The 21,299-nt window shown below is 41.5% G+C and overlaps 4 protein-coding genes across 8 annotated transcripts in view; 3 read left to right on the top strand and 1 right to left on the bottom strand.

Moving 5' to 3' along the window:
- The first annotated feature begins 410 nt into the window (after positions 1–410).
- On the top strand, positions 411–2,265 carry zgc:112052 (protein C19orf12 homolog). Its single transcript, XM_051382818.1, has 3 exons — positions 411–730; positions 1,119–1,279; positions 1,435–2,265. Exons 2-3 carry the CDS (start codon positions 1,120–1,122, stop codon positions 1,698–1,700), a joined length of 426 nt encoding a protein of 141 aa, XP_051238778.1. The 5' UTR covers positions 411–730; position 1,119; the 3' UTR covers positions 1,701–2,265.
- Positions 2,266–2,952: 687 nt separating this feature from the next.
- LOC127353534 (cytochrome b-c1 complex subunit Rieske, mitochondrial) lies at positions 2,953–4,469 on the bottom strand. The gene is made up of 2 exons (XM_051382817.1): positions 4,274–4,469; positions 2,953–3,674 (listed from the first exon to the last, which is right to left on the bottom strand). The coding sequence occupies exons 1-2, from the start codon at positions 4,383–4,385 to the stop codon at positions 3,064–3,066; spliced, it is 723 nt and encodes a 240-aa protein (XP_051238777.1). The 5' UTR covers positions 4,386–4,469; the 3' UTR covers positions 2,953–3,063.
- Positions 4,470–4,682: 213 nt separating this feature from the next.
- rxylt1 (ribitol xylosyltransferase 1) lies at positions 4,683–10,191 on the top strand. The gene is made up of 6 exons (XM_051382815.1): positions 4,683–4,946; positions 5,076–5,258; positions 6,460–6,562; positions 6,674–6,988; positions 7,193–7,363; positions 9,179–10,191. The coding sequence occupies exons 1-6, from the start codon at positions 4,799–4,801 to the stop codon at positions 9,579–9,581; spliced, it is 1,323 nt and encodes a 440-aa protein (XP_051238775.1). The 5' UTR covers positions 4,683–4,798; the 3' UTR covers positions 9,582–10,191.
- An 891-nt stretch (positions 10,192–11,082) lies between these two features.
- srgap1a (SLIT-ROBO Rho GTPase activating protein 1a) overlaps positions 11,083–21,299 on the top strand; it is an 81,785-nt gene continuing 71,568 nt past the window's right edge. For 2 of the 5 annotated variants that reach the window (XM_051382809.1, XM_051382808.1), the window contains exon 1: positions 11,087–11,831. In XM_051382809.1, the coding sequence (XP_051238769.1) occupies positions 11,768–11,831 (64 nt within the window). In that variant the 5' untranslated portion in view covers positions 11,087–11,767. Of the gene's footprint in view, positions 11,832–21,299 lie in introns of all 5 variants that reach the window. The other 3 variants (XM_051382807.1, XM_051382805.1, XM_051382810.1) reach the window with 2 other exon arrangements.

Raw genomic sequence — 21,299 nt, 5'->3', positions numbered from 1 at the left:
CTGTGTCGCCCGGTGTACTCTGGGTAACTGTGGACGATTGCTCAAATGTAAACAACAGACACACTGTATCGAGGTTAAACCCCGCTGCACCGACCAACACACAGGCCATTATCAGAGATTGATCTGTTAGAAAAGTAGCCATAGGTTTCCTCCCCATGTGACACTGTCGACCTGCCTGTGGCTGCACAACCATCGCAGTCACATAGATCACACATCTGTTCATATGATAACCCACACGGCTATACACATTCACTTAGATAGGGTGGTTGTGGTGAACAAGTTTGGTTTCATTAAATGAATATAACCCATCCATGGTTCCAGCCCCCCTTGTTGTTACACGCTCATTGGCTGCTTTGGTTGCTTTTACTTGCGGTCGGAAATGTCACACTCAGAAGTAACTCGCTTTACTGGTCAGGTATGTGTAGCCTACAGTTGTCCTACAAGGAATTTGACCCAGTTTGTATTGCTCTTATTACTTTAAAACGTTAAAACACGTTAACGGTTCATCAGAGTGATGGCTTTGGGAAGAAGCTGGTGTTAGGAAATTCGGGATTCGTTGGAAGTCCCTGAACGCAGCAGGTTTACAGCTACCATCGGGCATTGCGGCCATAGTCATGCAAGCTCAGAAATCAGGAGTTACCGGCTGAATCAGAACCTATTTGTCATCATAATAACATTATAAAAAGAATAACAAATATTGATGCGGATTTGATAACACAACAACAAACAGGTATGTCCAATAACGTCTCATATGTGGTCGCTAATATTTTGTGGAAAGGGTGAGCTGTAGATAACACACTGTGTAACGTCAGAATATTATTATACTTTCTGATGCAATCAGGTCTGTTGCACTTTGACACTGCTGCGTGTAATTATGTGCCATAATAGTCAATATATGTTTAGTGTTTTAAATTTTAATGTGTTTTTCAGAGACTGGTGTGATTTTTTTTTTATTTCTAAATGTGTGAATAGCTACCAAAATAATTTATATATTATTTAAACTATTTTTAGGACAGTGTTTTCCTGATTTCCTATTCTCTGGTTGTTGGTAGATTGTTAAATTGCTTGTAGTTACCATTGTCTGCATTGTCTCCTAAACATTTAAATCTGATCCACAGTATGTGTCATCGAGTTGATGATGTCATGAAGCTGTGTTGTGAGCTATCTGCCAATCAGCAAATCCAGACCACAGTGAAAGGGTCAGGCAAGGGAGCAGCAGCAGCTGGGGGACTGGCCTTCGCTGGAGGGTTGGTCGGGGGTCCTCTTGGCATTGCAGTCGGTAAGCAGAAAAATGTAACATAAAAATGAGTACAATCTGTCACTACTGGTTTACTGAACCTCAAACCTCAAATGCTTTATTGTCAACATATACTGGTCTGTAGGAGAAATCGCTGTTGTAAGATTTAACAAGTTTGAAACCCTCCTCCCCTGTAGGCGGTGCTGTCGGAGGCCTTCTGGGCTGCTGGCTGACCAGCGGACAATTCAAACCTCTGCCTCAGATCATAATGGAGCTCAGTCCTCAGCAGCAGCAGAAGCTTTATGGTGATCTTATGGCCATCCTGGGAGACATTCAGTGGACAGATTTGGCCCAGCTAACTGCTCTAGTGATGGGCAATGCCACCCTGAAGCAGCAGCTTACAGGCGCTCTACTTGGATATATCACCAAGGAGCTCCAGGCAGAGGTGCACTATGTGGATTAGTGTCTGTTGGGGGGAAAAAACTGGAATAACCTGACTCCGATGCCCACACGCTCAGGAGGATGGAGTCCTTGAGAAGAATGTGAAATGTTTTTTTGAAGCTGGAGAGACTCTTCATCAAATGTGAAACCACATATTGTAAAATGGCTCAGACACCAACACAGTCCTGGTAACAGGTTACACTGGTTAATATAAGGTAGCACATGATTGTGAATCAAGACAGCTGTAAAAATGGAATTGAAAGTGCACAGTTGAAGGAATAATCTATTCTTAATGGAACTGATAATCATGTCTGACTTTTAAAGTTACTCTGAATTAAGGTCTGAGTGAGTGAGCCAGCTACAATGACATACTGTTTTCTTTTCTTCTATTTAAATACAAAGGATTATGTTTTGAATGAGCGCCAACTGTACAGTTTGAAATATTTTAATTTGATGTACATTCTTTAAGTTAAAGAGTAAACATTTACCAGCATCTGTGTACAGCACATTGTATGGCCATTACCCAATTAATTCAAGCTCTTTATTGCTTTAAATGATTTCATCAATAAAAACAAGAACAGTGTGTATTTAAGGTGGCTTTTCTAGATCGTCCTATCATCTGAATCATTCGGTTCCTCAGGTTTTCTAGATCTCTAGACAAAGCAGCTTTATGTAACTGTGAAACAGGCTCTGACTGCAAACAGAAAGCTACTGTCCGACAGCTAATGCTTGCTTTTATTCTGTCTGTACTTTATTTATCCTCAATGGATACATTCTTTTTAAGACGTATTACTCAAAGACTATCTTGTTGTTTATATGTTTATGATTGTGTTTTAGTTTTTGAGGCTCTGAGCAAAGTAGTCCTGTAACCATAATGATTGTACCTCTAGATATCCCGACCTGGCTGTCAAAATCACCATTGGTCTTATATAGTACAAAGCAGAACTCAGGCTAGTGAACCCTTTTTAAAATGTAGTTTCATTCACCTGTTGTGGTTCTGAATTCGTTCTGCATTTTGGCTCCGACTTTCATATTTCTTCTGTTTTTAGCATCTTTTGCACTCAATGTTTGTCTGACATTCGTTCTGTTTTACTTCCTTTTTGTGTGAAGCACTCTGTAGCTTTGGAATTTTTTGTGCTACATAATGTTATTTGCAAAAAGAGGTGTGAAATGAGAGAAATCTATTGAGATAGATAAAGTACTAAGTGCAATTAATCAGACACATCCAGGCCAAAATTCACTTTTAAGGATGAAAAAATGCAATAACTCAATCATGGAGCTGGAAATACTTTTATTAGTAAATACGCATATTATGCTACTCCAAATTCAAATAAAGCCATCTTAAAATACAATATTACAGAGAGGAACTGAGACGGAGCTCCAATTTATCCAACCACGACTGAGTCTTCGTCGGGGAATTCATAGAAGGGAACCTCCAGGTTAAGAGGAGCAGGTCCCTTTCTTATTCTTCCTGAAGCATCATAGTGGGAGCCATGGCAGGGACAGTAGTAGCCTCCGTAATCTCCGGCGTTTGCAATCGGCACACAACCCAGGTGAGTGCACACGCCAAGGACGATGACCCACTTGGGGTTAATCACTCTGTCCTTGTCATGCTCGGGGTCACGCAGCTCCCCCATATTCACAGACTGCTCTGCGGAGATTTCCTTCTCGGTGCGGTGACGGACGAACAGGGGCTTTCCTCTCCACTTGAAGGTCATGTTTTTGCCTTCTGGGATGTCACTGAGCTTGATCTCAATCTTGGACAAGGCCAGGACATCTGCTGACGCGCTCATTGAGGATACAAACTGGGAGACCACTGTCTTGGCTGCGTAGATACCAACCACAGTGGTGGCTCCAGTGACAAGGTAAGAGAATACCCTTCTCCCCTCACTGCTGTCCTGGGAGGACTTGTTGGGGTCGACGACCTCGGGCCGACGGTAGTCTGAAAAGTCAGGAATCTTGATGTCTGTGTGGGCATGGCGGATTCCTCCAGGAGCTGGAAAAGACACACATGATGCAGTTTTTAAACACTAAAGCAGTGAATGGGAAAATAGATGAACTACACAGTAGCTTATACAAACATTTTAAAGTAATGCTGTTGTGTCATTGCTTCACATCAGCAATTGTAACAGTCAATTACCATGTAACAAAATGTGGCAATATTATTTAAGGAGTAATTAATAGTGGATCTAATAACGATCAAAAATACAGACTAAATGATTTTTTATATATATATATACCTAAACAAACAATATACTGTTTAATTAATTATACAAATTAACATACCAAAAAACACATTGGACTGTTTTTCCCCACATACCATCAAGCACATCAGATCAGATCATGGATCAGAACTATCTTTAACTGAGTATTTAACTTATTATTTATAAGGTCACACATTAGGATTAATGTCACAGCAGAAAAACAGGTTGTTGGCAGCAGTAGACAAAGACACATCAACATTACACGTTGTCTAAAATGTTAACTTATCCGTAAGATGTCACTGTCTTAAGTTTTATAGTTACACAACGCAGGTCAACAACAACAACAAACTCCGGGCACCGTTTGCAGGCTGACATCCGCCCTCGACCTTACCTGCGACCGGCACCAGCTCCTTCGTTCCGGGGGACAACAGGCTTTTAGTTGTGTGTTGTGTGGCCCGTAAGTACGGGGAAAGAGCCCCGGTACGAGCGGCTATGGACATCATGTTTGCCCAAAATAAGAAACCTCCACGACCTTGCGTTAGGAAACCTTGCGTGCACTTCTCTGATGTGGTGTACTAGAAACTCGCTCCGCCTTCACAAGGTTCCGCGTTACGTGAGATCGGACCGAAGTGTCACTTTCGTGTTTCTTCTAATATATTGCGTTATTTTTTATAGTTTTACAGTAATTAATTAACATCGTAACCCATTTGTTTTGATTTAGTCTTGACATATGGTAGAAACTACAAATACATTTAAAACAACGGCAGATTTCACACAGGCATTTCTCTAAGTCAGCTGTATCCAGGGGTCCTCGTGATGTAAACAAGGGTCCTTTCACAAAATATGGAGGCGAGCTACACAATGGTAACCTGAGTGTGGGGGAAAAAAAAACAAACAAAAAAACAGAAAAAGAAAAATGAAAATACCTAAAAGAAAACTATTCCTTCTAATTATCTTCGCATATGTGGCATTTTCGCTCTACGCTGCGTACAATGTCTTCTTCAGCACCAAAGTAATCTCCCGCGTTCACAGGGTGGTGAAGAAAGAGACAGGAGCACCCTCCGGTAACGTTTAACACTCCCTTACAGCACACAGGCGGGCTATATCTGCTATTAATCGACAGTTATGAACTCGTTAGAGATACATTAAAATACCCATAAACCGGGTGGACACTGTGTGTGTTGCGCTTGCAGGTGTCAGGGATGGCGGTGCTGCTCCATTTCTAGCAGAGGACTGGAATCCGTGGGAGGACGAACAGGTGGAGTACAACTCTGCTCTGAACAAAAAGAGAGAGGCCTTCAAACAGCGACTGGGTCGAATTGACAAGAACAAACCCCAAAGATACAGGGTCCAAATCTGGGGGAAAGCTGCCATAGGTAAGTCCTGGTATTGTGGGATGTCGTTAATCTGTCACAGGCGCTTGATGGAGATTTGGGAGGAGATTTGGGCGTGAAATGACAATACCGAGACCTTATATATATAGATAAATGATGATAGATAGATATACTTTATTGATCCCAAGCTGGGAAACTCCAGTTGTTTTTTTTTCACGTTGGCATATGGTTGATTCAATTTCAACAATATGCCTTTATAATTGTGCATTTTTTCTGTTTTAATTCAAGTTATTGTCAGGAACTGGGCAATACAATGTAAGAAATAGATACTACAGTCCAAGTGTCATGTATACAAATGAGGAATACATTTGCACATAATGTAAAAAGCTTTATAAATAGCTATAAACTTAAATAAACTGCACTCAGTGTCTTCAAGTCATCTTGAAGAAAAAAGTTCTAGTGCATTTCTGACAGCTCTGGTCTTAAGTACCCCTCCCAGTGTGGCTGTACATTTTTAGCACAAATAGAAAATAAAGATTATGACGGGAACAACTAAAATACTGGTAAATATACATTTAAAAACAATATATATGATTGAAATGTCTTAAGTTAATAATTAAGCTTATTTAATGAATGCATTAGATATAATTGAGAATCTGTATGTTATTATATTACAGTTTGCAGAGGGCAGGGAAATACTTTGGTGAAGAATGTGAACTGTGTTTAGGAAATTGTATTTTACATGTACTTTAAACAATACAATAGCTCGTTCAAGACATAATAATAATGTAATCACTGTTTACAAGCAAGAGTGAAAGTAGAAGGAGTCATGGATTAGTCATATTGGTTTATCTCAGAGTGTAAATAATATAAGGTCAACCAGATTAAAAGAACAAATATCAGAAGAACAAACACCAAATTAAACGTCATCTCATGTTTTGAAGGGTTTTTACTTCTTCCTTATTTTAAGTATAATTGGGGGGGATACAGCAAGATGCTGTTGAGTTAATTTATTATGCTTCCATATTATCTGAATCATCAAATGAATGTGAGGTCCCATTGGCCTCAATACCTGCATTGTTTATAAACCTGGTATCACCAGGAGTGCCCACATACAAAGACTACATAAAACTGATTTATGCTCCGCTGAGGAACCCGACCAATGGTACAACTTGATGGCACTGCACGTGTTGCCATTCTAACTTCGGTGGCAAATTGCATTAAACCTTTGTTTTCTCCTCAGGGCTTTACCTTTGGGAACATATTTTAGAGGGACTACTCAACCCTACTGACAAGGTAGCACAATGGAGAGAGGGAGAGCTGCAGTCAGGAAAGATTGATTTCAGGTAACGAGTCCGAGATGGAATACTCAAACATTGCCAACCCAAGCATATAGTCTGCTACTGCGACTCCCCCACATCATATAATAATAAAACATATTGACTTGTTGTTTTTAGTTTCTACACAGGTCCTGCTGTGGTCCAGGGTCATGTCCCTCTTGATATGAATAGCCTGGTTCTGGTTCTAAATGGTCGCGAGCAGCAGAAGGTCTCTTACTCCACACGGTGGCTGGAACATGTCCAAGCTATGGTACAGTCCCACACAGTGTCACATGTGGCTGTGGTACTGCTGGGCAATGAGCACTGCAACAACGACTGGATCGGCCCATACTTAAAGAGAAACGGCGGCTTTGTCGAGCTGTTGTTTCTAGTGTACGACAGCCCGTGGGTCAACGACAAGGATGTGTTCCAGTGGCCTCTTGGTGTCGCCACGTATGTCTTTTCTTAGTAGTCCTATGTTTGATGTGTGAGTGTGTGAGTGTGTGTGTGTGTGTGTGTGTGTGTGTGTGTGTGTGTGCGTGCATGTGTGTGTATACATAATTAGTGCTCAATATCAGTACATTAAACTATAAGCAAGTCTCTTGAAATGAATAGCATTGTCTTACATGTTGCTCTGTTTTGCTCATCTCTTTGCAGATACAGGCAATTTCCTATGATCAGGCCTAATGCCCAGTTGATAACCTCAAACAGACCATACCTCTGCAATTTTCTAGGAACTGTTTACAAAAATTCCTCCAGAGAAACTCTCATGCAGGTGCTGAAACAATCTGGCCTGGATCAGGAATGCATCACTACTGCCAGGGAGAAGTAAGTCATTATTCAGTTCTTGAATCATTGTTGATATTGATATGGAAGAGTAAAGCTTTTATATTTTGATTTAATGACTGTAGTAGTCATATATTGCATTGTTTTATTGAATAAAAAGAGGATTTTAAAAGACTGATATTGATTGATATCAAGACCCCTCTCATTGAGACCTTCCTATTGTGTCTCCTTTTTAACACAAACAAGAAAATTAAGCAGTAAATTTAAAAAAAACGTCTGCTGTATCAACACAACATTCACCATTGGGTTTTGGTGGTGATGAATTTGTGGTGGCCTGAAGACATCAGAGACATGGTAATGAAATCATTTTCTATATTTTACATGGAAAGTAAACACCATACAGTTCCCCTAAGGCCTTATCGCCCTTAAAATCCTGGAAAAAAACGTTAACATCTGTAAAATGTCTTAAAGCATAGGGACACGTTTCTTTTTAAGTTTATCGTAAAAACTCACATGGACATCATCATGCATCTGTAATCATTCCTCCTGTCCTTAATGGTCCAAGTTAGGGCTTTATCGATTAATTCGAATTCGTAGTTAAACACGATTTATTTTTAGTTAAAATCGTTTTTCTCTTGAACTTCCACAACACCTGCGCTCCCTTTGGGCTCCCGTAGGTCAGAGTGCGCTGACCCCTCCCCCGCCTCTCCACAGATAAACACAACATGGCAGCAAGCCAGGATGAGCTCGCCCCCAAAAAAGGCACAGTGCCATCGGTTGTTTGGAACTGGTTTGGTTTTGTGGTGTCTGACAGCGAACAAACCACGACTCACTGCAAAGTTTGTTTGAAAGCTGTTGCAACCAAAAGGTAGCAGTACGACCAATTTATTCCAGCACCTCAAGCAGAGGCATGCAGCCGAGTGGGAGAAATGTTGCTCTCTGCGAGATATACAGGACCACAGCCCACAAACACCCCCTAAAAAACAGTCTACAAAAAATCAATTAAAATCGTAAATCGGGTTTGGTGTGAAAAAATCTGAGATTTTATTTTTAAGCCACATCGCCCAGCCCTAGTCCAAGTGATTACAAAGTAATTATGTTTCTGCAGTCTGGGTTCAATAAAGTGGGTATCTTCCAAAGCTACAGTCTTTCTAGAGTGAAATTCCTTAATGTTTTCATAGGTTGTTTTTTCTTTACTGGGCTGTAGTGGAGGGATAGTAACACAAAGAACGAATTGTGTACTAATAGGACTGTAACTTTGGAAGATACTCACTTTATTGGATAAGTCAGTCTACGTCCTATCTATTTTAGGCCATTATGCACAAGAGTATTACATTGACCAATAACTCGCATAGATGGGTATGAACTTGTGATTATTGTGTTAAGACACACAAAAATGTGAACCTGTCCTTTAACAACTTTAGGAAACATAAAAACAGCAGCAAATACTAATCAGTAATCGTTCACTATAACAACATGCACTCAAAACTTTAGTTAAATGTAAGCAGTTTGCTAAATATACCCACACATTGTTACATTTTAGGGCTGCTGCTGCTCACACAGAAACCTGTGGTTAAATTTTTTTCTCTGGCCAGGTTTCACTCCTGTATGTGGTACGTACTGTAATATAGTTTGAGAATGTCTCCTGTTAATGATGATGTATATGCAGTTGGCAGTATAGCAATCACAATTGAAGTTTTCCTTAAATTGGTTGGACGTATTAAATTATAAATGGAGTTGAGGTGAGGTATCTGCAACGTGAATTGTCTCTATGGAACAGTATTGGAATACATATATTATATATTACAGCAGCTTAAACAGTTGGCTTAAGTATCCATTCCTCCCTCCTTGCCTCAGGTGGCTCCCTCAGGAGACAGAAGACAGTCTGAGACGCTATCAGACAGCTTTGGCCCAGAGCGAGCTCACTCTCTGCCCTGTGGGGATCAACACAGAGTGCTACCGCATCTACGAGGCCTGCTCTTACGGCTCAGTGCCCGTGGTGGAAGATGTACTGACACCTGGGACCTGTGCGGCCGGGCCCAGCTCCCCCCTACGTCTGCTCAAAGCTGCTGGAGCGCCCTTCATCTTCATCAGTGATTGGAAAGAACTGCCGGCCATCTTGGAGAGGGAGAGAGGAATGAGCCAGGAGCAGAGGGTGGACAGGAGGAGGAGGCTGTTGGAGTGGTACGCCAGCTTCCGTCAGCAGATGAAGGAGAGGTTTACTGAGGTCATCGAGGAGACTTTCATCAAAAACGGCTGACCATGGTGCTTAATTAACAAGCATTTAAAGGATAAACAGGGGTAGTCATTCAATATTAATTTAATTTATTTTGTGGTTTGTGGAGAAATGTCACATACTACTGGTGTAGTGAACCAGATTATGGTCAGTGTAATATTCCTGTGCAGATTATTATGAAACCTTTTTATGTATGTAGTTAAGTGTTAAAGCTGCCATTATGAATTGGTAAAGGGCCCCATGACATTACTGTATATTTATCATCTTAATGTTTACAATGGTGGAATGTCCAGGTGTTTTTAGAAATGATAAACTGCCTTTGCATCCTAAAGTCCTCATATTATTTCAACTGTGTTTTATATCTCTGTTTGTATGCACTCCATATTGTGATTTTGAGGAAACACTAAGCATTACATGTAGAACGAGACGAGATGTTTTAAGCCTTGTTTGAAAATGGTACATAGAGATGTTTTGTATTGTGAGCAGCCTGAAAATGGATGTTGTTTCTGTGGCATGCGTCGCTTTTCTGATCAAAACATTTATTTTATTTTTTCTATTTATTTCAGTGATGTGATGCATGGCTTGTTTGAGGAAAGTGCAATAAAATAAAAAGTGTTATCCTGAAGAAAAATCAGTGGATGTGCTTGTGTCTTGTGCTTTGGTTTGGCCTGCAGATGGCACTGTGGACCAGTTACTTTTCAGTGAATACAATGATCACAGTTGAAAGGGAAAACACTTTTTAGTTGGTCAAGTTGGTCAAAAATGGAGGAAAAACATTTGATTTGATCAAATCAACACAGAATATGGAATAATATAAAGGAGAAAAAGCATCTTCATCATCTTTATTGGGGTTTATGTATCCCCTGTAGGGGAAATTATAAACGAACAAAACTTTGACTAAGACATAATGTATTTTGGAATATTACCTTAATAACTAATTAATGAAATACATGTATAATATACAATCTTTATGACACCTACATAAGCTATAGCCCTGGAGTGCATGGGGTTTTGCTATACAAAATGGGGCCCCTGGGCATCTTTAACTGGACCTTTTTATGGGTCCTCTGCAGCTGTGGGCCCATATATACACACACACAGTATATATACCTGTTATTCCACCTTGTACAACACTGGATGTCCGTTTATTTGAAAAAGACATCCTATCAATGCCATCTCTGTTTTTATTAAGTAAAGGAGAAAGTATGAATTCTGTTGAAATGCCACATTTAAGCGAGTTGTTTATGAAATTAAAACACTTTAAATCTAGATAACTATTCCGCCTACACTGCAGACACACACTTGATGCTATATTCTCTCCCAACAGCTGACTACTATGAACAAAAAAAAAAAAAAAAAAAAAGCCTTCAGATTTGGGAGTGTCTACTGGTGTCCACTAGCAGTATGTGTGTGTGTGTGTGTGTGTGTGTGTGTGTTGTGTGTGTGTGTGTGTGTGTGTGTGTGCTGATCCCTCCCTCTCCTTCCTCTCCTCTCCCTGCCTGGCTCCAGCTGCTGTGTGCTGCAGTCGGCCTACCCTGTCTGCCTCTGAGCCTGCTGGGAGTTGTAGGGAGGGAGAAGCCGTCGAGGGGGAGAAGAGCGAGCAGAGAGGGGAGGTGTGTGTGTGTGAGTGTGTGTGTGTGTGACTGAGTGTGTGTGCGGGTCCCAAAACTGGAAACCACTACCATAAAAAAAAAAAAAAAAGAAAAGAAACACACACAGTCTCTCACGGTGCAGGCGGACGGGTTGTTGCCAGTACTTTACGGAGAGCCGCGAGGAGACCCTGAAAGTTGCATGATTGTTTTTTTTTTTTCTCTCTCCTTCTTCTTCTGTGGTGGCAGCAGCGCTGTTGCGCCGCGCGGACTGCTCGAGTGGATTCATTGGTTGGAGCAGGATTGCGCATAGGCTCTGCCGTATATCCACCGCTTATCCAGAGGGAAGAGGAACCATGAACAACTAAAACGCGTTCCTCCTTGCTTCAAGTCGAGCGTGTTGCAGAGTTAAAACCTTTTTTTTTTTTTTTTTTTTTTAAAAGTGTAAATTTGTTTTTCTTATCTCGCGCTCCTTCCTCACTCTCTCGCGGTCGTTTTTCTCGCCCTGTATGGGATGCGTCGGCTGCTTTAGGATCCCGCTTGTTGACAAACTGTTTTTTTTTTTTGGTTTTGTTTTAAACAAGAAGTTTACAACAAGCCGCGGACGCGAGAAGAGAGAAAATGTCCACGCCGAGGTTCAAAAAGGATAAAGAAATCATCGCGGACTACGAGAGTCAAGTGAAAGGTAAGAGAAAGGGGGGAATGTTTCCGTCGGAAATGTGCTTGTTGGAGCCGCTGGGAGACTAATTGAGAGCAGGCTAACGTTAGTTCACATCACTACCTGCGTATGAGTCACAGTAGCTACGGATGTGTGTGTGTTAAATTAAAAACAAACCCCCAAAAAGTTGGTGAAATATGGCCTGCTGTTGGGGTTTACTGCAGGGCAAACAAGGACGTGTTGAAATCAGAAAATCAAACTTGGATTTATGTTAAATCACTTAGAGGCCTAGTGCAATTTAATGGTATTTATGTCAGCATTGTCGGAGATGAACTTAATTAGCAAAATAAAAAAAAAAGATTTGCAACTGAGTTCTGGAGGGGCCCTTAAGTCTTTTGTTTTGTAGTTTTTGCATGTGAAAGCCAAATGAGAGTGCTCAGCAGATTCACCACTGGCCACAGAAAAGAGACCCCCACCTTTTTATATATTTTAAAGGAATCAGTTCAGGTTGTTTATATCAACCTTAATCTGCTGTAACTCATTTAACTGTTTACTTCTCAGTCTGTTGCATTTCATTATGTTGACGTCTTCAACAACCTGTTACTATCAGGGCGAGTGACTGAGCTTTTCTCACCATGCAGAGTTATTATGAGACTTAGTAGTTACCACATTGTTCCCACAGCATTACAGCATGATATGACAACTGAAGACAGGAGGAGCACAAGTCCAGGCAACACACCTGTATTACAGGTCACTGTAATGCTCAGGGGCACTACAGAAGAGCTGGTGACTTGTACTTGTGTCATTTTTGTACTATTCTGTACCCTCTCTGTTTCCCTGCTTAATGTCACAAGCCCACACACTCACTTTAAAGCACAAAACTGTTTTTTGCCCTGATTTAGGTCAGTGATTTAGAGGTTTGCAAGACACCAAAATGATGCCACCCTAACTTATCTTGTCTCCTATGTCTCCTTCAAGCCCCCCCTTGCATGCAGAGCAGAGGTAGTTTATTCCCAGACAGACCAGCACAGGAAAGAGGCAGTTGCTGCTTCAGGGTAACCATGGGGATTTGGCCCCAAGCCAAACAGCGCTGTTCTTCAGTGCCCTTAGCGTGCTAAAATACCACCTATTCACGTCCTCAGAAAGGGGGGAGGTTAGCAAGGGTCAGGGGTTTGGTGGTGGGGGGGCGGGGGTAGAGAAAGGACCAGTGCTGCTTGAGGAATTACAACATTGCATGAGGTTGGGCACAAGCTTTTATTTGCAAGGAATGCTCAGAACCCTTTCTTGTCCCTAGGAGGATGACTAAGCATATTATAGAGGATGATGCACTGTCATTGGGGATGCTGAACAAGAGATGACGAAGCCTTGGAGTTGTCATGCAGAACCCGGTGGGGCAATAACAACAACCTGATGCTGCTGAGAGTAGCTGTTGCTAGACAGGACCACCGGTGCCTCGATAAATCGACGTTATGGTGCATTGTTTTGTTGAAGAAGCAGAATTCAATTCTGAGGGTAATGCAGCGGGGCTTGTCGTGCATTGTAAATATTCCTGTCAGGATATAAAATATCCTACATGTCAAAGGTAGTGCCTAGCTATTTACATAAAGTACTGTGCCTCTTATTTTTGCATTGCAAATAGCCTGCAGGTATTCAGCTTGAGAGACTATATCTTATTATCATTCAGATGTATTTGAACAAATAGGATGCCACTTTCTGTTGGTATACAAACTCCACGCACTGTAATTTACCATTATGACATGAGAGGCATTATGCAACATATTTTCACGCCCAGCATATCCAGACGTACTGTACCATCTCTACAAAAGCTATACGTTTTCAGGCATAACAATGAGAGCCTTTAGTAGGTCAGATGACTCCTGCAAATGCAGCCCTCTGTTTGTTTTGGAATTATAGCTGCCAGGCTAGTTAGGATGTAGTTAGTAGTGGAAGAAAATGTATGCAGTCAACATTAAGTATTCTGTTTTAGAGCAGCTCCTGATTTTGCAACTGTAAAGCATTTTATGAGTTAAGAGTTTGCAGTGATAATGAGTGGGATCACATCTGCAGTGTAGCTGTGATAGCCAGAGGCAGTTTCTGGTGAACAGACATTGATTACTCAAGAAGTAGAACAACAAGCAGCTCAGAAAACAGCCGGAGCCGATGTTTGATCTTTTGGTCTGCATCCTCTCTCACACAGTTAAAATATTGTTTTAATTCTCACAATATTTCAACAGATATCTGGCGGCCAGTTTTGCCTCATCTTACGTAACCACATTGATCCGCAGCCTGAAGTCCTCTGTCCCGATTTTGACAAATCACGTGCGCTGTGGTTGTCAGTCGTCATCTAGTTATCAAGCAGTCATGCAAAATTACCCCGACAGTTCCCTTTGTTTTCTGAGAATCGATTTTATATCCGGAAATTTTCAATATTTTTCAACAGTGTGCTGAGTGGCATTGTTATTCAAGTCAGTAGATGTGAGGTATTTAATGTAGTTTTCTATGGTGACTGTCTGTCTGAAAGCCTCCCTACGATGGCTGACACGACTGTTCTCAGGCCCGACTTGTCATTCAGCTGACATTCACTTCTTAAGTACCCTCGAACAGCCTTTTTTTAGCCTCCCACAGATGAAATGAAAATGAATGTCATTCAAGGAAATTAGCTTTTTATTATTAAAGCTCTGTAGCACAGGGATTTAAGTTTTGCTAATTTCTAAAATCGGCATCTACATCACGACTAAGCCTGTTTTGGAAAAACAAAAACATTAAGAAGATTGGGTTGAGACAGTGGAATTTGTTTGCGCTTTATAGTGCACATCAGTTGCAGTCGATTTAAGTCGTTTTAAGCAGGCTAAGGAAAGGCTGTGGGTACATTGGCATTCTCTGTGGGTCTGTTTCTGTGGATCAGTGCATAGCAACAATGACTGTGTGTCAGACTGTGTGGCTTGCTGCTTGTAGCCTGGGGGCCGTGACTTCGATGGCAGGACCCCTTGAGCCTCTGTCAGGGGTCCTCTCCCAGATCATTATAAAAGCTGCCCCCTTTGACCTGCCTTCACTGCTGTTTGAAATCAGAGCCCTGCCCCTCTGCATACTCAAAGAGAGAGGTCTGCCCATGTTTGTATGCAGGGGGATTAAAGGCAGGAAACTCCTCTGAGGTGGTATGGTCTTGATTATCTTTCAAATTAATAGGATTTGTCTTGTGGTTAAAAGTCATTAAAGTTTATTTACATTAGTAATAGTGGGAGTTGATCTTGTCCAATTGCATGGCTGTGGAGGATGAGCATGTATGTGCTGTTCATTAATCCAGATGTCACACATATGTGGCATCTGGATCATGCAATGTCAAAACTGTAATTTTGCTTGAAATGGGGTTTCATGGTTTTTAGTGAAATAAATCTAGTGTGTCACCAGACTGCAGCGTGTGATGATGTGGAGAGTTCTCTTTATTTAGAAAGGTTCTTCAGACTCATCTTGCCGGGGGAAAAAACTATACTAGATTATAAAACACTGGGAATGCTTTAGAGTACTTAAGCAAATCGTCTCTTCAGGTTGTTGAACACAAACAGTCACTTGTAGAGTGCTTTCGCAGAAAGTGGAATCCAAAATATGTCCTTGATTCTTTTAGTCATGGCAACATTACAGTCAGTATTTTGTAAATACAAACAGAATACAACAACCAGTAACCATTTCACATCAGATGTATTTATTCTACTGACTATTGTTAAATGAACCCATTGATAATATCATATTAATTATCAATAACATAAAAATACAAATGCCCATCACATCACAAGTACCCTCATTCCAATATTGGTGTCCTCAAATTTCTTGTTAAGGTATTACATTTCAAATAGTTTCAAATAAATCAGCATATTTGAGATGCTGGGAGTAGTTTTTTTTAACTTGATGAGTAACTTGTTGTAAATTACTATTTCCATTGACTAAAAGATTGATGAACTAATGGTTGATTGTAATAGATGATGCTTTACAATATTATTCGCTTAGGGGACAATACCATCTTTATGAATAGATACCCTTGGAGATTAGAATGATTATTAAAATTTGAACAGCTGTCAGTCTCCTATGTCCTTGTGTCACCTTTGCCCTCTTGATTAGTAAATATTGTCGATTGTGAGTTTGCGAGCGTGAGTGGATCTGAAGCCAGCTGTCACTATAACCTGACCTCTTACGACGGTCAAATTGTTTCCCATTAACACCATGCCGGAGCTACGTGATGAAGTGCCTCTTCCTGCATATAAAGTCATCCAAAAATCTGTTGGAGAAAATAGGATACCTGAGGATTAATGGCAACTTTAACATAACTTTCCCTCGCCGTTTTCTTCACTGCAACAAACTATTTTAGACTTCCCACAGCAGTTAAGTTATAGCAGCTAATACTCCACAGGGGATACTGGTCGATCTGTGGTGCTTCATCTTAACAGCTTCTCAGAGGTGACGGAGGTTTGAGGTTGAAAGACTAACGGAATCGCCCCCTGGAGCACAACATCACACATCTATCCACACACTTACCATCTGTTTACCCCCCCCACCCCTTCTATAACTGTGTGTGTCTGTTGTGTGTCTCCACCCAGTGGTATGGCACTGGGTGTGGCATTGGCGTGTGTTTGTGCACGAGTGTGCGTTTGCATGGTTGGGTGAATGGTTATTGACAGCACCATCTGTGGCAACTCACCCATTTTGCAGTTTTAATAAACTCTGCTGACCACAAGCAAGGCTTCACTTTCCCTGCTGTGCTTTTCATTGTAGTCATAAAGGCCACCCAGACATTAGTGCAGCGCCCCCGACCCCTTAACCCCCTTAAACAAAAACCAAACCAACCCCTATCCGCTGCCCGCATCCCTAAACCAAACAAAAAAGTTGTAATTCAAGTGGCACTGTTGCAAATGAAGACAGAAGAAGAAGCCTGGTGTTGTAACTAACAAGGATAAAGTCAACCCCCCCCCCCTCCTCCAATTGGTGGTGTTGGTGCATAGAGAAGAATCCCTGTGTGGGACTGGAGTGCCTGGTAATGAGCTGGATGAGGTTCAATGTGTAGCTGTGATGCATTAGCTAATAGGAGGTACAGGGTGTTAATGGAATTGGACCATGCTTAGAAAAAGTGTAACAGAGGAATTAAAACTGAGGGGGAAAGGTGAAACAAAAGGGAGAGTTGAAGGGGGATTTTGAGAGATTTTGGCAACTTTCTAGACAACTTTAATTCCTTTGAACCACTGCTGAGGCCAGGCAGATGGATAGACAGGAAGGCAGACAGACACAGTTTGACCATCAGGCCATGCTGCTGTCTGCCACCCAGTAGGGTTGGATTAGGGGGAAGGAGATTGGGGGATGGGAAGAAGTGGTTCGAGGTCAGTGCAGGAATAAGTGAAGACGGAGGTCATAAGCTCTGCCTTGGTGGACTTGTTTTAATCTGCGTTTGTGTGTGTTCAGCCGATTCATCTGCCGAATGTAAGCCGTTTAATGTGTTTAGTGGTGGCGAAAGCTTTTTAAGACGAGCGCAAACATGCACTAAGTGAAGTCTCTTCTTGGTTCTTATTTCCTGCGTTCACCCAAACAATGTGACATCTGCCACTTTAGGTTCTTCTTTTCTGTGTCGGAGCTTTAAGTGACAACGACAATCTGTTCACAAGCTGTGGTCTGCTGCTTGGCTCAGGTACCCCCGTGTCATCAACCTTCTGGGAACTGAAGCTAAGCATTATAGGGTCCCAAGTCATCCATCCACTCCCACTGGCAAAGCCTCAATTTGTTGTAGATGTTACATCAGCTCTATGCAACTGCTCCTGGTTACATCTACTTTGGTACTTATGGATAGGTGAATTCTTTTTTCCTTGAACTCTCAACAAGCGGTCATGCTTTGCAAAAAGCTTTAATTTCTATGTGATTTAACTAGTGAGTCATTAAGTCATCTGATAAACTACTGATGTCCTCGGAGAGCAGTGTCATAAGTGGATGACACGCTGCTTCTACAGCCACTCCACCAATTTGATTATGACCCAAATAAGGCAAGTCTCTGATTATTGCAACAGACATGACAACACTTTAGTCAGGTTATCCAACTAACATTATGTTTATAATTGAAATAAGCTTAACGAAATTAACAACTGGCTTACTTATCAGTCCTTTGAATTGCCATTGGCATGTGTACAGCATAATCTGGTTTCTGCCTAAATTATGATTTTGTTCATGTTCAAGACATCGAGTGAATACAGAGCTTTGGATTTGAAGAAACAGAGACATAGCTGCGTGGCTGAAAGAGGTGGAAAATTCTGGACGATATTTTTCAGACACAGCAGCTGGAGCTGGGCGATTATTAATTAATTCAAATTTATGGTTTAGGACAATGTTCTGAAAATCTGTTTTCACTTTAACTTGGGTAGTTGCTGTACCAAACCGCTACTGCTCCCATGAGTTCACAGTAGGGTAAGACTTCTTTTCACAGACACAAAATATCAACATGGCATCATAGGCTAACAACTAGAAAAGGCACTGCTTCCTTTTTTGACTGGAAGTGTTTGAGTTCTGCAGCATCCAACCTGAAGAAAGCCACCGTTGCTGTAAAGTTTGTCTAAAGTCTGTGGCAACTAAAAGCGGCAGCACGACTAATTTATGCCAGCATCCAAACAAAGGCACGCAGCTGAGTGGGAGAACTGGTGACACTGAGTTGCACAAGACAGCAGGCAACCTGAAAAAAAACTGCTAAAAAGCAGGTGACAATGGAATCATTTCCCCATCCCATATGAGGAAAAAAATCCTTATTTCAAATTGTAAATGGAGTATTAAATAGGAAATTAGGCCATATTGCCCTGTCCACAAGTTTTTATATTTCTATTTTAGTTAGCTTGCAGACTACCACATAACCCTCTGGATATTAAAGATTCCCTGTTGAGTTTTCTTGTAAACAAACAAAAGTTATGTTTACATTTCCTTTTTCCTCACCAATTTAGAGCATGTTTGAGAAGTGTTGAATACATTTCCTTCCTCATGAAACATTTGCAATGTTTATTTTTGAAGTATTTTTAATCCAGAATTGTTTACTAGCAAGCGGTCATATTCTTCCCTGCCTTTGCTGCCACATGACTGCTCGTGTTAGCACATTGCTGCCACCTGTAGATAAGCAGAACAGTGTGACTCCATTGGTTCCCGCCTTTTGTGTAAAATGAGACATGCTTCTGTGCAATATTTTGACTTCATTAGAGCAGTGAGACATACACAATCCAAAACCCAAAGTGATAAGAACACTGAAAGATGTATAGTCTCTAAAGCACCTTATCTGATCCTCGGCCTTCACTTGTGCGTATATATCTCTCTACTTCCGGCTGCCTTCTGCTGGCGGGCTTCCCAGCTTTCCTGAAATAAGGCAATTCAAAACAATAAAATGTTTGGCAGGAATGACAACCAAGCTGCTTTTACTGTGCTGACAAGTCAATCCTCATCTGTGTTCATCAAATGGCTAGTCATATTTCCTGCTCCTGACAAGACAAGCTAAAGTACATACAGCGACTTGCTGTGTTGTAGAAAAAATACAGTACAGTTAGTATGTAGTAAATGCATGTCGATATAAGCAGACAGTATATTATGCAGTATCTAATAGCTTGATTTTAAAGTAACGTTAATTTTGCAACAAAAGTTCACATCGGTGGAATGCTCCTAAAATTTAATTTTCCAACCATCAATGTTATTTTCTGTATAAATAATTAAATTATTGTCTTCTCAGGCAAACCTTATGTCCAGGCAGCATGTAACCCCCAACATGTTCCTTTCAATTTTTAAACATTCACAAATTCTCAATAATCAATGCCCAAAAAACCCCTCCCAGAAATTCTTTTTGGTCTGATAAATGAGAGACAAAATGCAATCCTTCTCAATTCCTCCCTTTACCCTCTGTCATAAACGGTCTTTCTCATCCACCCTAAACACTCATGAACAGAAGTTTAATTTACTGATCACGCGACTCCTCCTGGTCCCTCCCCTCCCCCCCCTTCCTTTCTTCTGCCTCGACCTCATGACCTGAGGGAAGAAGGCTTCGGGCTGGCTGCCCTCCGAATCAATAGCCAGAGACCACCCCTTGCGGCTGCCATGTTGGGCTGCTGCCATGAGGAGAAGTTTGTGGGGGAAATAGTTATAAAAAAAAAAAAAAACTAAAGGCTTCATTCCCTTTGTGTCTGTAAGGTTGATTAGCGTAAAGCAAAGAAGGCAACCCTGTCTTTTATTTGAAAACATAATGCAGTCTCGGTGTTGCGGACATCCCAAAATGTCTACATTGTTTTATGTGGTCACTTCTCCCTCTGTCTTTGGTTCCCTCAATGCTCTCTGTTTTTAGTTGTGTAGAGAGCAGTTGCGATGCAAAGAGTTTCCCATGGTCTCGGCTCTTAGCTTATCAGCCTCACAATAAAGGCTCATTGTGGGTTGCAGCAGGAGGAGGCCTGGGCTGAGTGTGCAGCCGTGGCTGGTGTCTGAGCTGCCCGAGGCAGGTCTTGTGTGTTCTGGCCTGAACTCTCCTCCACCCTTCCCCCGAGATGGAAACTGGAGCCATAGCTGTGGTTCCAGCCACGGATATGTGGGGTGCTTGGAAATAAAAAGAAAAAAAGTGAGCCATTTACGGATAAAGATCTGTCAGCCATGTTTCTCCACTGCTCATTGCCCGTGGTCACACATGGAGAGTCCTCCTTTGGCTGTGTCATGTCCCTTCAGACTCACTAATTTTCTAAGCTTCAGAGGGTCACTTCATGGCTAACAGCTAATGTTCAATAGTAAAATAAACTAAAGGTGAGTTTCTGTATTTATAGTCCTTTTTATCTTTTTGAAGCATTGAAAACTCTCCTAGCTGCTACGCAAGGTTGGTCAGCTGTTTCCATAACACATTATTGTATGGTCATGAGACCTTGTGTCATGTGGTTATTATGCAATAGTTGAAATAGCTGATGGTTCTTTAAATCTTCCTCTTGTCTGGTTTACAGTCAGATGAAAGAAAGAAATCCAACTGAGTCATCAACTATTTCTAGCAAACTTAAATTTATGCACACGCAGCAGATTAATTCATGCTAAAAGTTGATAAAAGGGCTACTGATATGACAGTTAGTTCTGTCCTGCTCTTTGTTTCGGTCCTCTCACTGACCCCCTGCTGGCGCCTCTTAGTCCAGGAGAACTGACCTCTGCTCCTTGACCTGAGTCCTCTGGACACAGCTCCACCACCTCTGTTCATTTAGATAGTTGTATGGATTTACACCGATCAATCACAGTTTGTTGCATATGGGGCTGCATATCATTATGACCACCTGGGCTCCCTGGTGGTCATAATGATATGCAGCCCCATATGCAACAATCTGTGACTCACTGTGTAAAACCTTTCTATCAGAACCAGCATTAACTTTTTCAGCAGTTTGAGTTGCAGTAGCTCGTCTGTTGGATCGGACAACACGGACCAGCCTTCAAGTGCATCAGTGAGCCTCGGCCCACCTGTGACCCTGTCTCCGGTTCACC

This window comes from Dicentrarchus labrax, unplaced genomic scaffold (genome assembly GCF_905237075.1).
Source record: "Dicentrarchus labrax unplaced genomic scaffold, dlabrax2021, whole genome shotgun sequence".
NCBI lineage: Eukaryota > Metazoa > Chordata > Actinopteri > Moronidae > Dicentrarchus > Dicentrarchus labrax.
Note: the sequence above shows the minus strand (reverse complement) of the source record. Positions and strands in the feature narration are given on the sequence as shown.

Bases quoted from the DNA above. Each gene is read 5' to 3' on its own strand.
- zgc:112052 (XM_051382818.1), top strand. From the start codon at position 1,120: ATGTGTCATCGAGTTGATGATGTCATGAAGCTGTGTTGTGAGCTATCT. The intron at 1,280-1,434 runs GTAAGCAGAAAA...CCTCCCCTGTAG, and splicing joins TCCTCTTGGCATTGCAGTCG to GCGGTGCTGTCGGAGGCCTT.
- LOC127353534 (XM_051382817.1), bottom strand. From the start codon at position 4,385: ATGATGTCCATAGCCGCTCGTACCGGGGCTCTTTCCCCGTACTTACGG. The intron at 3,675-4,273 runs GTAAGGTCGAGG...TGTCTTTTCCAG, and splicing joins GGAGCTGGTGCCGGTCGCAG to CTCCTGGAGGAATCCGCCAT.
- rxylt1 (XM_051382815.1), top strand. From the start codon at position 4,799: ATGAAAATACCTAAAAGAAAACTATTCCTTCTAATTATCTTCGCATAT. The intron at 6,563-6,673 runs GTAACGAGTCCG...TGTTGTTTTTAG, and splicing joins TCAGGAAAGATTGATTTCAG to TTTCTACACAGGTCCTGCTG. The intron at 6,989-7,192 runs GTATGTCTTTTC...ATCTCTTTGCAG, and splicing joins TGGCCTCTTGGTGTCGCCAC to ATACAGGCAATTTCCTATGA.